This window comes from Malus domestica, chromosome 10 (genome assembly GCF_042453785.1).
Source record: "Malus domestica chromosome 10, GDT2T_hap1".
Lineage (NCBI taxonomy): Eukaryota > Viridiplantae > Streptophyta > Magnoliopsida > Rosales > Rosaceae > Malus > Malus domestica.
Genome location: NC_091670.1, coordinates 11077152 through 11090797, shown reverse-complemented (window position 1 = coordinate 11090797; position 13646 = coordinate 11077152). Strand labels below are relative to the sequence as shown.

Genomic DNA, 13646 nt, shown 5'->3' with positions numbered 1-13646 from the left:
TGTACAAAGTGAATAATAACTAACTTCATGCGCGTTTTTTCAAAATAAACTTAGTTTACCATTCGAGGATTAGTTGGATTTGGCACATGGCTATGAAAGCATATGACTGTGGTCCAATTGATTCTTGAATTATCCCATTATTTGGACAGTTTGAAAATGCATAGTTATGGGGCGTAGTTTACGATTCACGGATTAGGTTTTGGTCATGGGAATTTCGGTCATAGTTTTGTACATTCTTCGAGTGCCTGATATGTATTTTTTATCTACGTCGTGCACTTGAAGAACTGTAGAGAGATGCTACCAGAATTGTCTCACGTCAAAATCTAATCCAATGGAGCAGTAAACAATGTCACGTAACTATGCATTCCAAAATGTGGATGTGAAATACTGGTTATTATTGTTTGCAGTGTTTGGGAAACACTATAATTATAGGGGAGGTTTTGCCAAAATTTCAGCAGAATTTAAGAGTATGTTCAACCAGGTGATCACCCAGGTGATCAACAATTGTATCACGATCAAATAAGACTAGTGGCATAGCACTTTGGTCCACGTCGTTTGAACCTTTTGCCTTATACGTTGGAAATGTTGGCAAGTCATGCCGGAGTGTCAAAAGGTAGAGGTTCGTGATTGTTTGTTGGTAAGTATCCAACTATTTTATATTTATTTTATATATATATATATATTATACTAATAAATTACGCAATATTTAATACTATGTTTATATTTGTTAAATTATAGATATACTACAATCTCAACAACATTAACGAGTCCATGGCCGCCCACCTAAAGAGGCTCTTCACTGACCTTTACAAGCAGTGTAAGAGTTAACTCCACAAATGATTTGAGCTGTTTAATGATCCGAGGGTCGCTACCCTAAAGGGTATCCCACTGGAGTTGGAGGAACGCTTAGAGGACTGGGTGTAGCTCTGCTTCCATTTTGAGGATGAGTCATCTATGGTACATCTGTTATTACGTCTTAATTAACTATTGTTTTTTTAAATTCTTATGTTAATTAATTTTTTTTATATTTTCTTCAAATATTACAACTAATACGTTCATTTTGTGTGTAAAAAAAGAAGGCGAAGGCCAATAAGATCAACCGAGACAAGAAGACTCGACCAATCGGGATCGAGGCCCTTCTCAAATAAGATGGAGGCTTGATGGTAGGTAATAAAGTTTTTCATATTCCAATTTTTATGTGACAAATTTGTATTTCTTTTTTGCGCACTAACATTTTTCTTAACTTTTTAAGTTCCAGGACGATTCAAAACTCCCCGAGATCGACGTCTTTAAGGACATTTATCTTCAACCCAGGGATGAGTTGACCGAGCAGCTACATGTCAGTTTAGCTAAATTCTTGTTACTCTTTTACACTTCCAACTACTTTAAAAACTAAATTAAATATTAAATATTAAAGATTTTTAATATTTCCTTTCTTTTTATCATAGGCAGCAATGGTAGAGAAGAGCTAGTCTTTCTTCAGGAGACAGCCTCCCAGCTTCCCCTCGACACCAGGATTAAGGGCGTGGATCTGTCCTAGGATGCAGGGTTTCGGATCCTGACAGAAACCTTGGATCAAACCCTTGATCGGAGACCGAGGAAGTTTAGCCGGGAAATAGGGAATGCCCGAGAGCGAGACACTAGGCCTCTTCATCAACACGTTTAAAGGGCAAAGTCACAACATTAACATATGAAGTGGGCAACCTAAGGAGTGAACTCATGTACACCTAGAGTTAGATGTCGCTGATCATACAAGCCCTCAGCTTGTCCCACTAGGTGTTGCCCCGTCCACCTCTGAGCCCCTATACCAGGAACGGAGCTAGCACCTCGATCAATTGACCTCTAAGCCTTTCCAGCAGCCTGCAACCATTGACGCAGTAGACAAGTCAAACCTTTTTATTGTTGATTTTCTGTTTCCCTTACTTTTAAAACTTTTGAAATTGTACGTACATTTTTCTTTATATTATAAATAAAACAAATTTATTAATTATTGTTACCATTTAATTAAAAAAAAATGTAATTAACTTTGTTATAAATTATTGTTACAATTTAATTTAAAAAAAAATTGTTGTTTTAAAAAAAAATGTAATTAAACTTTACGCAGCGAAACCTTTCGTCGCGTAACAGTAATATGCATACGACAAACTTGTGACAATTAAATAATGTTAAAATTACTCCAATTTTATTGCATGAATGTGTACTAGACAAAACATTTCGTCGTGCAATTGTTTACTAATGCAGCTTTTTCGTTCCCATGAGTAGAATATGACAACAGACTTTTGCCTTGTTGTATTTCACACGACAAATTAAGCTCTTTGTTATGTTACATTTAATGTGACGAATCATTTTTTTCAATGGACAATCATTTGTTGCACAACAAATTTCATTATTTAGTCTCGCAATTTTTTTTTCATGACCTTTGTGCAACAAAGATTTCTTCGCTTAATATCCTATGCGACAAAATATTACGTTCTGCGACCAACTGTCCTTCGTAACGAAAACTGTAAAATGTAGAAGTGAATGTTGACCAAATTCGCCGTACGAACTAGCTATTTCCTAAAAGCAAGGTTTCGTAGGGCAACCCCAATTTTCTGATGGCGGGTGAGTTTGTAACATATATGAAACAATATCACACAGTTTTTGCGCATATATAGTTGCGTGCCTGAAATGACACTAAATATGGAATCATATTTCAGTTTTTTTATTTTGTTGCTTAGGTATATAAGAACAAATTAACTAAATTGTGTTCTAGAATTAAGATAATTCAAATCCGTTCACTGATTGATGACAGTACTGGATGACGGTGTTTGTTTCCATGAACAAGAACATTTCGGACAAATGGATATAATTTGTATAAATGGTACTTGATTAATAGCTCATTCCTCATATCTAATTCTCTCTCTCTGTGTTAAGTGATCTCTTCATTTCTCTCTTATAAGTTATCTGTTTGTCTCTCTTTCTCTCTCCCTCTCTATCTATTCATTTGTCTAGCTCTATAGAGATAGAGATGGCTGACCAGGCGGCAGACAATAACGTCGTCTCCGGCCAACCCCAGAATAGTATTGCAGACTTTGATCCCCCAACGAAACCCAAGACAAAGAAGTTCGCTGTTGCCTGTGCCGTTTTGGCTTCAATGACGTCTATCTTACTGGGTTATGGTAATTGTTCCTTAAAACTGATGGATATTGTTAGTGTTTGTGGTTCTCAAATGATACACTCATTCTCCACTCTTGTTCTTATTTGATTAAAAATATTATCTTACTATTGCAATCCGCCATTCTCCGTCCTATTCTTTTTGTTTTGGAAGAAACTTCTCCACCTGCGACGCATGCTTATTTCAAATTTATTTACAGATATTGGTGTAATGAGTGGAGCGTCTCTCTTCATCAAAGAAAACCTCAATATTAGCGACGTTCAAGTCGAAGTTCTTAATGGTACCTTGAACATATACTCTCTCATTGGCTCCGCCTTGGCCGGTAAAACCTCTGACTGGATTGGACGCCGGTACACCATAGTACTTGCCGGAACAATCTTCTTTATTGGAGCTCTCCTCATGGGTTTTGCCCCGAACTACGCCTTCCTCATGTTCGGTAGATTCATTGCCGGAGTTGGAGTTGGCTATGCTCTTATGATAGCTCCTGTCTACACCGCCGAGATCTCTCCAGCCTCGTTTCGTGGCTTCCTCACATCTTTCCCCGAGGTTTGTTTCATTACCACATTATATTATCATATAATACAGTAACTATTTTTGTTATTAGCCAAGGTAATATGTTTACATAAATTTAAGCATCTAAGTATTTGAAAAAAGTTATGCTTGCGAGACCATATATTTATATCACATTTTTGTATCATCCCATGTGACACGTAGTGCATACAATGAACATTCAATAAGATAAATTCATTAATTGATGTGGCATTTAAACCATCACTTGCCACGTTCGAAGGTATAAAAATATGGTAAAAAAATGTGATATTCTAACAATTTCCTCGTAAAAAGTAGGGGAGTGCTATTCACACACCTTTTTTACCTCCCACGCACTCTTGTTAATTTTTGTCCACTGGTCTTCTTCAATTCATTCGATCCGACGGTCAAAAATTGAGAGAATGTGTGAGATGGTAAAAAAGAGTGTGAATAGCACCATCCAAAAAATAATGCTAGGGTGACCAAGATATTCATAGCACATTAGTGTATCATCTCATGTGGCAGGTGACGTAGACAACCAACATTCAATGACAGGTACACATCACTTGCCACATTAGATAGTGCACAAATGTCACATAAAATGCGGTCACCCTAGAATTTTCCTGAAAAATTAAACTGGGTGGCGCTATCCACACCATGTTTTACTTTCCATACACCCTCTGAATTTTCGACCACAAGATCAAATGAACTAAATAATATCAAAAGATGGAAATTAACAAGAGGTGTGTGAAAAATACTAATGGTGTGGAAATTAACATTAGTGTATCTCACATGCATGCTGGTGGAGTTTATATTAATAGAATTGATCATTTTGAAAATATGTAGGTGTTTGTTAACGTTGGTATATTACTGGGGTACGTATCCAACTTTGCCTTTGCCAAGCTCCCAATCCACTTGAACTGGAGGATCATGCTCGGTATCGGCGCAATTCCCTCAGTTTTTCTTGCCCTCGGCGTTTTAGCCATGCCCGAGTCACCACGCTGGCTCGTCATGCAAGGGAGACTCGGAGACGCCAAGCGAGTACTAAATAAAACATCAACTTCTGAAGAGGAATCGCAGCTCAGACTAGACGAGATTAAAGAAGTTGCAGGAATCCCCAAAGACTCAAAGGATGAGGTTGTTCAGGTTTCTAAACGTAGCCAAGGTGAAGGTATATGGAAGGAATTGCTCCTCCGACCCACGCCGGCCGTTCGCCACATTTTAATAGCAGCCCTTGGTATCCACTTCTTTCAACAATTGTCGGGCACAGACTCTGTGGTTTTGTACAGCCCCAGGATCTTCGAGAAGGCGGGAATCAGTTCTTACAATGACAAGTTACTTGCAACCGTGGCTGTTGGATTTGTCAAGACCATTGCAATCTTGGTGGCAACATTTCAAGTTGATCGGTTTGGACGTCGTATTTTGCTTTTGAGCAGCGTGGGTGGAATGGTAGTTTCTTTTACGCTGCTCGGTGTAGGTCTTACGGTCATTGATCAATCCCACAGCAAGGTCCCATGGGCCGTCGGGTTGTGCATCGCCATGGTACTATTCATCGTTGCTTTTTTCTCCATTGGGTTGGGACCCATCACGTGGGTCTATAGTTCTGAGATTTTTCCGTTGCAGTTGCGTGCGCAAGGGTGCAGTATGGGGGTGGCCGTAAACAGGGTGACGAGCGGGGTTATCTCGATGACTTTTATTTCATTGTATAAGGCCATCACGATTGGAGGGGCCTTCTTTCTTTATGCGGGAATTGCTGCGCTTAGTTGGGTTTTCTTTTATACGTTGTATCCAGAAACGCAGGGTCGATCCCTTGAAGATATGGAGGTCTTGTTTGGTAAATACCACAAGTGGAGAGAAGCCAATGCCCTGCTTAACAAGACTAAGCAAGCTGATCATGGTTTTGGTGACGACAACAAGGCTCAAATCCATTAGGAATAGAAGGGCAATGCTTAATCAATGTTTAATGCACTTTATGATGATGATCAATTCCTTTATCTCATATATTTCAGTTATATGCAACTGTACTTACATCTATAAGAATAATTTTCATTAAAACCCAAAAATTTGTTTGGTATGTAGTGAAGTTGAAAATTTTGAAAACTTTTGGTTTTCATCTTTAGTGAGACATAGATCTCAAGCAATCACTCCAACCATTATATTAAATTCTGAACTTTTGAGAAGAATAATGCCAAGGAACCAAATTTTATAAACCAAATGACACGGTTGTTTATGGTTGGATTATTACTTATGTGTTGATTAACATGCTTAACTCCTATTGATGATACATCATTTGGTTTGCAAAATTTGGTTTAAAAGTTTGGCATTATCCTTCTAAAAAAATCACTACACACAGCACATGAAAACCCCACTCTACCTAGACATCCATTGACTTACCCGTAAACCCTCACCCTCGCTTATCGACTTTCCCTTTATTCTTCTCTCTGATCCTAGCGTCCTTTCTAACATTTTCTAGTGGACACAAAATCTTCATCATCAAGATCGATCGAGCACACAAGTTCTGTGCTCACTCTCACCTTTTAGGAAGGTTCAGAGTCTCAGACATCTTATTTTCTTTGTTAAGTAACAAGATGTTCCATCGATATGTTTGGTAGATGTGTATAATATATAATTATTTGTTCTTGTTAGAACATTTAGTTAATTTAGAATCTTCTCCGTAATTGCAAGAAGGTAAATTTTTATGGTAATTATTTTAGGAATTCGTCTCATATGGGTTTTGTCAAACCCTATATATATATATATATAAAATCATCTTTCTTTGTTCATTTATTTAATCATCTTTATTGTTCATTTTCCAGCTTTCAATTAAGTTTATCTTGTTTGATTCACCTTCTAAGCTGTCTTATTTAACTCTCAACCCAAACATTAAGGCGTGTTCCAAACAATAAGTCCATAGGATTGGCATGAGCGGATCGCATGAGCGGAGAGGGAGTTTAGCAAATACTCAAGGAAGGTAAGCCGATAGGATTTCTGTTTTGTAAGTCTGTATTTTGAGAAATATGAGTAGATTATTTAGATCTAATTCAATGGCTAGCGCTAGCTCTAGGTCCAATCTAGGAACAATTCCAGATGTAGTAAGTGAAGAACAAAAACTAGAATTTTAGACAGATGACAGTGTCGACTTTGGAGATTGGAATATTCCCAAGGTTTCTAGTAAAAACATCTATAAAAAGAAATGGTCAGTAGCCTCTTTTAGAAATGAACACCATGTCAAAACATTTGAAAAAGCATATGCTCTTAGCAAAGAACATGAAACTTGTCAATTATTCATGCCGGAACAAATTAGAACCCATAGAAAAGATGGTTACAATTACATTCACATAGGCCTAGTCCAAATTGCAGTTACACCATTAACAAGGAGAGGTCTAAATACCTCTATCTTGCTATGTCTCTGAGATGCTAGATTCACTGATTTTAGTGATAGTATTCTTGGAATGGTTGAGTCAAGTTTTTATAACGGACCAATTCATTTTGATTGTTTCCCAGATCTCACAATAAGCCTTTCAGACCCTCACATGCTGAAAGCACTCACGTTAAACATAAAAACTTCAAGGTACCAAGTCCTTGAAGGGGTCCAACCATTAGCTCTAATTTTTAGAGTCTATTACAAGGTTAACAAACATGAATTTCCAAGCCTTAGTCAAAAGTCCTAGAGACCATACACTCTTAATCCAAACAAACCAAGAATATGCTAACATCAAAATACCCAGAACCATTAGATGGTCAGATATCAGTCTACCTTCAGATTGGTATTTGATTAACGAAAGCAAACCAGTTAATATTCAAAATAGTCTAGTCAATCTAGACAACATAGAACAATATTTTGATGGAACAGTTAAAATCAACTTTGACCGACCAACCAGAAAATCAAATGCCTCAACTACAAGAATTTCCCCAGTCACACAAATCCTTAACACCCAGTAGGAATTCTTTTTCTGGATCCACATATGCCATTATGATGGGTCAAGACCAAGATTTAATCAATTGATTAATTAACAAAAAATTAAAGGCAGTTGAAACAAGCTCGACTGTTACTCAGCAAGAATTAATCAATGACTTGATTAATATCAAGCTAAAATCAATAGAAACAACTTCTCAAGCCACTCATCTCGTTTATCAACCCAATACCCAAAATCAAGGAGAACAAACTTCTCTAACAGCTTCAGACTTTGAAAAAAGTCAAGTCAACCATCAATTACTAGTCTTAAATAAACCATTCAAGATTCGATGGAAGAAACTCAATGCTGACATTGAAGCTATAGAAAATATTCCCCGTAGGGACATTTTTCGTAATAAGTATACAAAAGAACAAAAATTGGACAATTACAATAAGTGGACCAATTTCATGGAAAAACACAAATTTGAAGTATTTTTCTTCGACTTTGTTGAAAAGTATTATGAATTTGAAAACAAATTAGAGGTCATCACCAAAGAAATTGGGTCAAAGAAGATAAAACCTTAGTTTCCTCTAGTCATCCCCCACGAGAAACTATTTTAATTTCCACTGCAAACACCCAAATACCAACTACTCCTTTCAAACTTCCTAAAGAAGATGTAGGAGTCAAGCCAGTCATCGAACAAAACAATTTCACAAACCAGAGTTTACACACCATAGGAAAACGGTTAGACAAAATCGAAACAAAAATAGACAAACTTTCCCAACCAAAACTCACACTTAGGGAAAAACCTTTAGTCAACTTTCCAGAGTCTTCTTCTAGCACAATCGCTTTGAAAACCATTTCCACAAGTCAAAAAATAGACCAAATGTTACAAGAATTAAAGCAAGAAAAAATAGTCAGTGTTTTACAACATCCAGAACAATCTCGTGTAGAAACAATATCTACAATATGGGATTTAGAAAATGAAACCAAAACAGACTCCATTAGGAAAGTAGAACATGCTTTTCAAAACCTTGAACTCAAAAGGATCACAAATAAACGAGTCAACTAAACAACTCTTACCAAAAATTGGTATCCGATACCAACACCTCCGGATATTCAATTTGAGGAACGAAACATCCAAAATTAATTCTCAGTTTTGGCTAATAAACTATATGAATGGAATATAGATGGGTTATCAGAACAATAACTTTTAAATAAATTACAACACATCTCTATGGTTGCTAATAGTTATATTACCAATCATAATCTTAGCCAAACCCAAGTTGTCGACCTTTTGATCACTGGATTCACAGGAATGCTTCATTTATGGTGGGAAAAACATCTCAATGAACAATCACGAAATGAAATTAAACATGCAGTTAATAAGGATGAAGATGGAACGCCCATCTTTGATGAGCATATATGACAAGGAGTCCCAGATGCAAGCAACACTTTACTCTTTACCATCACAGAACATTTCATAGGTACACCCAATTATGTCACTTCCAGAATTCATGACCAACTTAGCAATCTAAGATGTCCAACCTGAAGCGATTTCAGGTGGTACAAAGACGTTTTCATGTCCAGAGTCATCCTTAGAGAAGATAGTAATCAACCATTTTGGAAAGAAAAATTCATCCATGGATTACCAAACCTTTTTGCCCATAAAATTAGGAATGTTTTAGTCAACGACGAAGGCATCATACCATATCATACCTTTACTTATGGAAATATTATTAATATTATCCAGAAGGAAGGATTGAAAATGTGTATTGATATGAAAATTTCAAAACAAGTAAATAAAGACAAATCAATAGCCAAATATGAATTAGGAACATTTTGTGAACAATACGAATTACCTCCTATTGCTCCATCCAGCAAAAAGAAAAAATCAGAAGCCTACGATAGGTATCCAAATAGACACCCAAATAGGTATTCTAGTAGGAAACATCCCAAATATAACAAATTCAAAAACAAGAATTTTGAAACAAATAAATTTTATGACAAACTCAAGTCCAGCAAGTGGAAGAGGAAACCTTCAGGAAAATTTCACTCCAAAAATCAAGAACAAAAGAGAAATTGCTACAAGTATGGCAAATTCGGTCATTATGCAGATAAATGTTGTGTTAAGAAAATAATCAGCCAGCTGAAAATCTTTGAAGAAGAGAAACTACAGCTAATTCAAGTCTTAGAATTAAGGGACACAGACCATAGTCAATCTGAAAATGATTTAAGTACTAATTCCTCTTCTTCCAACAATTCCTCAAGTAGTCTTTCATCCCCCGACATTAAAATAGGATGCATTGATACTTGTTGTAAAAAGATTTCAGTCCTTAATAAACAAGAAGAACAGAAAATTTTCTTATCGATTTAATCAGTAAAGTAGATGATCCATAATTGAAATCGTTCTACTTACAAAAGCTTAAGAAATTAGTCTCCCAAAATGAAGCCAATACCAGTTAACCCCAAGTTTCCCAAAAAATAAGCCTTAACACAACCTTGGAGCGATTTAATAAATCCAAGAAAGAAATTACAGTTAAAGATTTACAAAGAGAAATCAACAAAATCAAAGATGAAATTAGGTTTCTAAAATCAGAAAACCTAGAAATCCGTACACATCTCAGTAGGATTCAAACACAAACACTTGTCAACAATAATGATGAAGGACACGATAGTTCTTCCTCAAGTCACAATTCAGATTCTCAGTCTGAAGAAAAATCAACAAAAGGTTTAATATTAGGATTATTAGATAAGATAAGAATCTAGAAATGGTATTCTAAAATTAAAATAATAATTGAAGATTTTCACTTAGAAACAATTGCTTTGATTGACTCAGGAGCAGACTTGAATTGTATTAAAAAAGGACTAATTCCTACTCAGTATTTTCATAAATCAATAGAAATGCTTAGTGTTGCCACGTCAATGCAATTAAAATATGAAATTCCAAAAGCTCATATTTGTCGAAACAATGCTTGTTTGAAAACTCCATTTGTTTTAATAAAAAACATTTCAGACCCAATTATTTTAGGTCTTCCTTTCATAGCTCTCCTATATCCTTTTAAGGTACACCATAATCGGATAACCACTAGGATGTTAGGACAAAAAATCACATTTGAGTTCTGCATGAAAACATACCTAAAAAAATTAAGACAATTACAAAAGGATAGCATTTCAAAAACCATCAATTTACTTACCAATAAAACACAACAAATTAATTTCTTTAAGGAAGAAATTAATTACAAAAGAATCGAAGAACACTTAACAAATAAATCTTTGTTACAAAGCATTGACAATTTTCAAAAGAAACTTATAAATGAAATTGTTCTGATATTCCTAACGCCCTTTGACACAAAAAACAACACATTGTCAAACTTCCTTACAATAAGGATTTTGATGAAAACCGACCAAAGCTAGGCCAATTCAAATGAGTCAAGAAGTTATGGAATTCTATAAACTAGAGATTCAGGAACTTCTTAATAAAGGAATAATTAGAAAAATTGGTCATGTCCTGCTTTCTATGTCCAAAAGAATGCAAAATTAGAAAGACGAACCTCTAGGTTGGTCATCAATTATAAACCTCTTAATGAAGTCTTAGAATGGATACGATATCCAATTCCTAACAAAATAGATTTGATGAAGAGACTAAGTCAAGCAGTAATTTTTTCAAAATTTGATATGAAGTTTGGATTTTGGCAAATTCAGATTCATGAGGATGATAAATACAAAACAACATTTGTCACTCCTTTTGGTAATTATGAATAGAATGTAATGCCTTTCGGTCTTAAGAATACACCCAGTGAATTTTAGAATATCATGAATGAAATATTTAATCAATACAATCATTTCTCAATTGTCTACATTGATGATGTTCTCATTTATTCTAAATTGATATATGAGCATTGGAAACACCTGAATATGTTTGCTAGGATAATTAAGTCAAATGGATTAGTTGTCTCAGGAACCAAAATTATACTATTCCAAACCAAAGTTAGATTTTTAGGATACAATATCTACCAATTTACCATTCAGCCAATAAATAAAGTCATCCAATTTGCAAATAAGTTTCCAGATGAAATCACTAATAAACCCAATTACAGAGATTTCTAGGATCCTTAAATTATATTGCAGAATTTTATCCCTATCTTAGACAACAATGCAAACCTTTATTTGATCGTCTCAAAGAAAATCCTTCACCTTGGTTTCATACTCATACTTCCATTTTCAAACAAATCAAATCCCATGTTAAGACTTTGCCCTGTCTTGCCATTCCAACTCCCAATTCATTCAAAATTGTTGAAACTGATGCCTCTGAAATTGGTTATGGAAGTATTCTCAAGCAGTCCGTCTCATCTGGATCTCCTGAACAAATTGTTCGTTTTCATTCAAGAGTATGGAATCCAGCACAAAGTAATTATAGTACTATTAAAACAGAAATATTATCTATTGTATTATGCATTAGTAAATTCCAAGATGATTTGTTAAATAAAATTTATTTAGTCAGAGTCGATTGCAAATCTGCAAAACATGTTTTACAAAAAGATGTTCAAAACATTGCATCAAAACAGATTTTTGCAGTCATATTAAGTATTTTTTATTTTAACATTGAATATATTAAAGGCAGCCAAAATTGCATCCCTGATTTCCTAACCAGAGACTTTTTGCAGGGGAAGAATGACAGACAAAAAAACTGATTAGAGGAGGCTTCCAGTCACTCTACCACCACCACCAGTCAAACAAGAATCAAACCCAGATTCTTCATCGCCCTTAGCTATTACCAACCGATTCACTCATTTAGGCTCCACAATAGGAAACCTTAGACGAAATTATCAAACACCCCATCCAAATTATCAAACGACATTAGTCAGTCAATATAATCCATATTCAACTTAAACTTACCAATCCACATCTTCCCAATCAGCCAGTTATACTAAAACATCACCATATGTCAAGAAAAACCCCAGTTAATATCTTTTCAACATCCTTTTCAACATTCACCAAGAACAAGCACCAGAAAAAATAGATAAAATAGTTTTTCCACCCAATTTTCATTATCAGCCAACCGAATCATATAAAACTCTCAAATATTACCAAGCCATTCTCAGTGAGACTGAATCCATTTCAATTAAACCACTTTACAGCAAAACCCATGAAAACAAAATCCTTTACCATTTTCTTTATATTGGAAAGTTTTTAACTGAATTAGAATGGGGACTCCCCCTCTACCAGACCAAACCCCTTCATACCCAGCATGTTCTCATCCCTAATAATCATTACAATTATTTTGATTATATTCAAGCATGGACTAACATTTTACTCCATCAAACAGAAGACTTGAGTCATTCATGGTTCAACAATTTTGACAAAAGTTTCAGATTAAATTTCCCAGCATGGTTTCCAAAATGGTGGTCAGTTCATGGCCCATCAGCTAGCCTCTTACCATAAGAACTCATGCAAGCCCTATCAGCTGGTTTCCAGATGAAATTTGACAGAAGCCGATTTAACTACATAATTACACTTCTCCCATTATTCATGGCCAAGTACAAAGTTCCGTGGATTTTAAAGTGGAATTATGAAGTTGAAACCGATGAAGTCTACAGATCAAGATCAGTCAAGTGGTGGGATAAATTCAATCATCAGATGATCATCAACCTGGTCCTCTCAGAGTTTCCCATCCCTCAAGTTCCAGCTATCTCAGCTCAACCAACAATGGCGTTGCCAACCATTCTAGAACAATCTTTATTAGATATTAGTCTGTCATCATCCATTAAAGGAACAACCAAGTCATCCAATGAAGGAAAAATTTTGTCCTAGCTAAGAACATGTGAGAATATTTGAACACATATGCAAACTATTAACACATTAAAGTAGGCATGCATTAAAAAACAATTCTAAAACCCATGACTTTCAAAGCCTAGTGAATGGTGAACCATGAGACTCTTTAACAATATTAAAGAGAAGGTAGGATTTAAAGATTCATTACCGTTGAAGCTCATCTTTGTTTACACAAGGGATTCACCCAGGTGGAGGGCCTTCAAGTCACCTCCTAGTTTCTTGGATCTTCCTTG

General features: G+C 35.5%; 1 protein-coding gene across 1 annotated transcript; it reads left to right on the top strand.

Moving 5' to 3' along the window:
- The first annotated feature begins 3007 nt into the window (after positions 1-3007).
- On the top strand, positions 3008-5781 carry LOC103408056 (polyol transporter 5-like). Its single transcript, XM_008346921.3, has 3 exons — positions 3008-3158; positions 3354-3700; positions 4529-5781. Exons 1-3 carry the CDS (start codon positions 3008-3010, stop codon positions 5612-5614), a joined length of 1584 nt encoding a protein of 527 aa, XP_008345143.1. The 3' UTR covers positions 5615-5781.
- The last annotated feature ends 7865 nt before the right edge of the window (positions 5782-13646 follow it).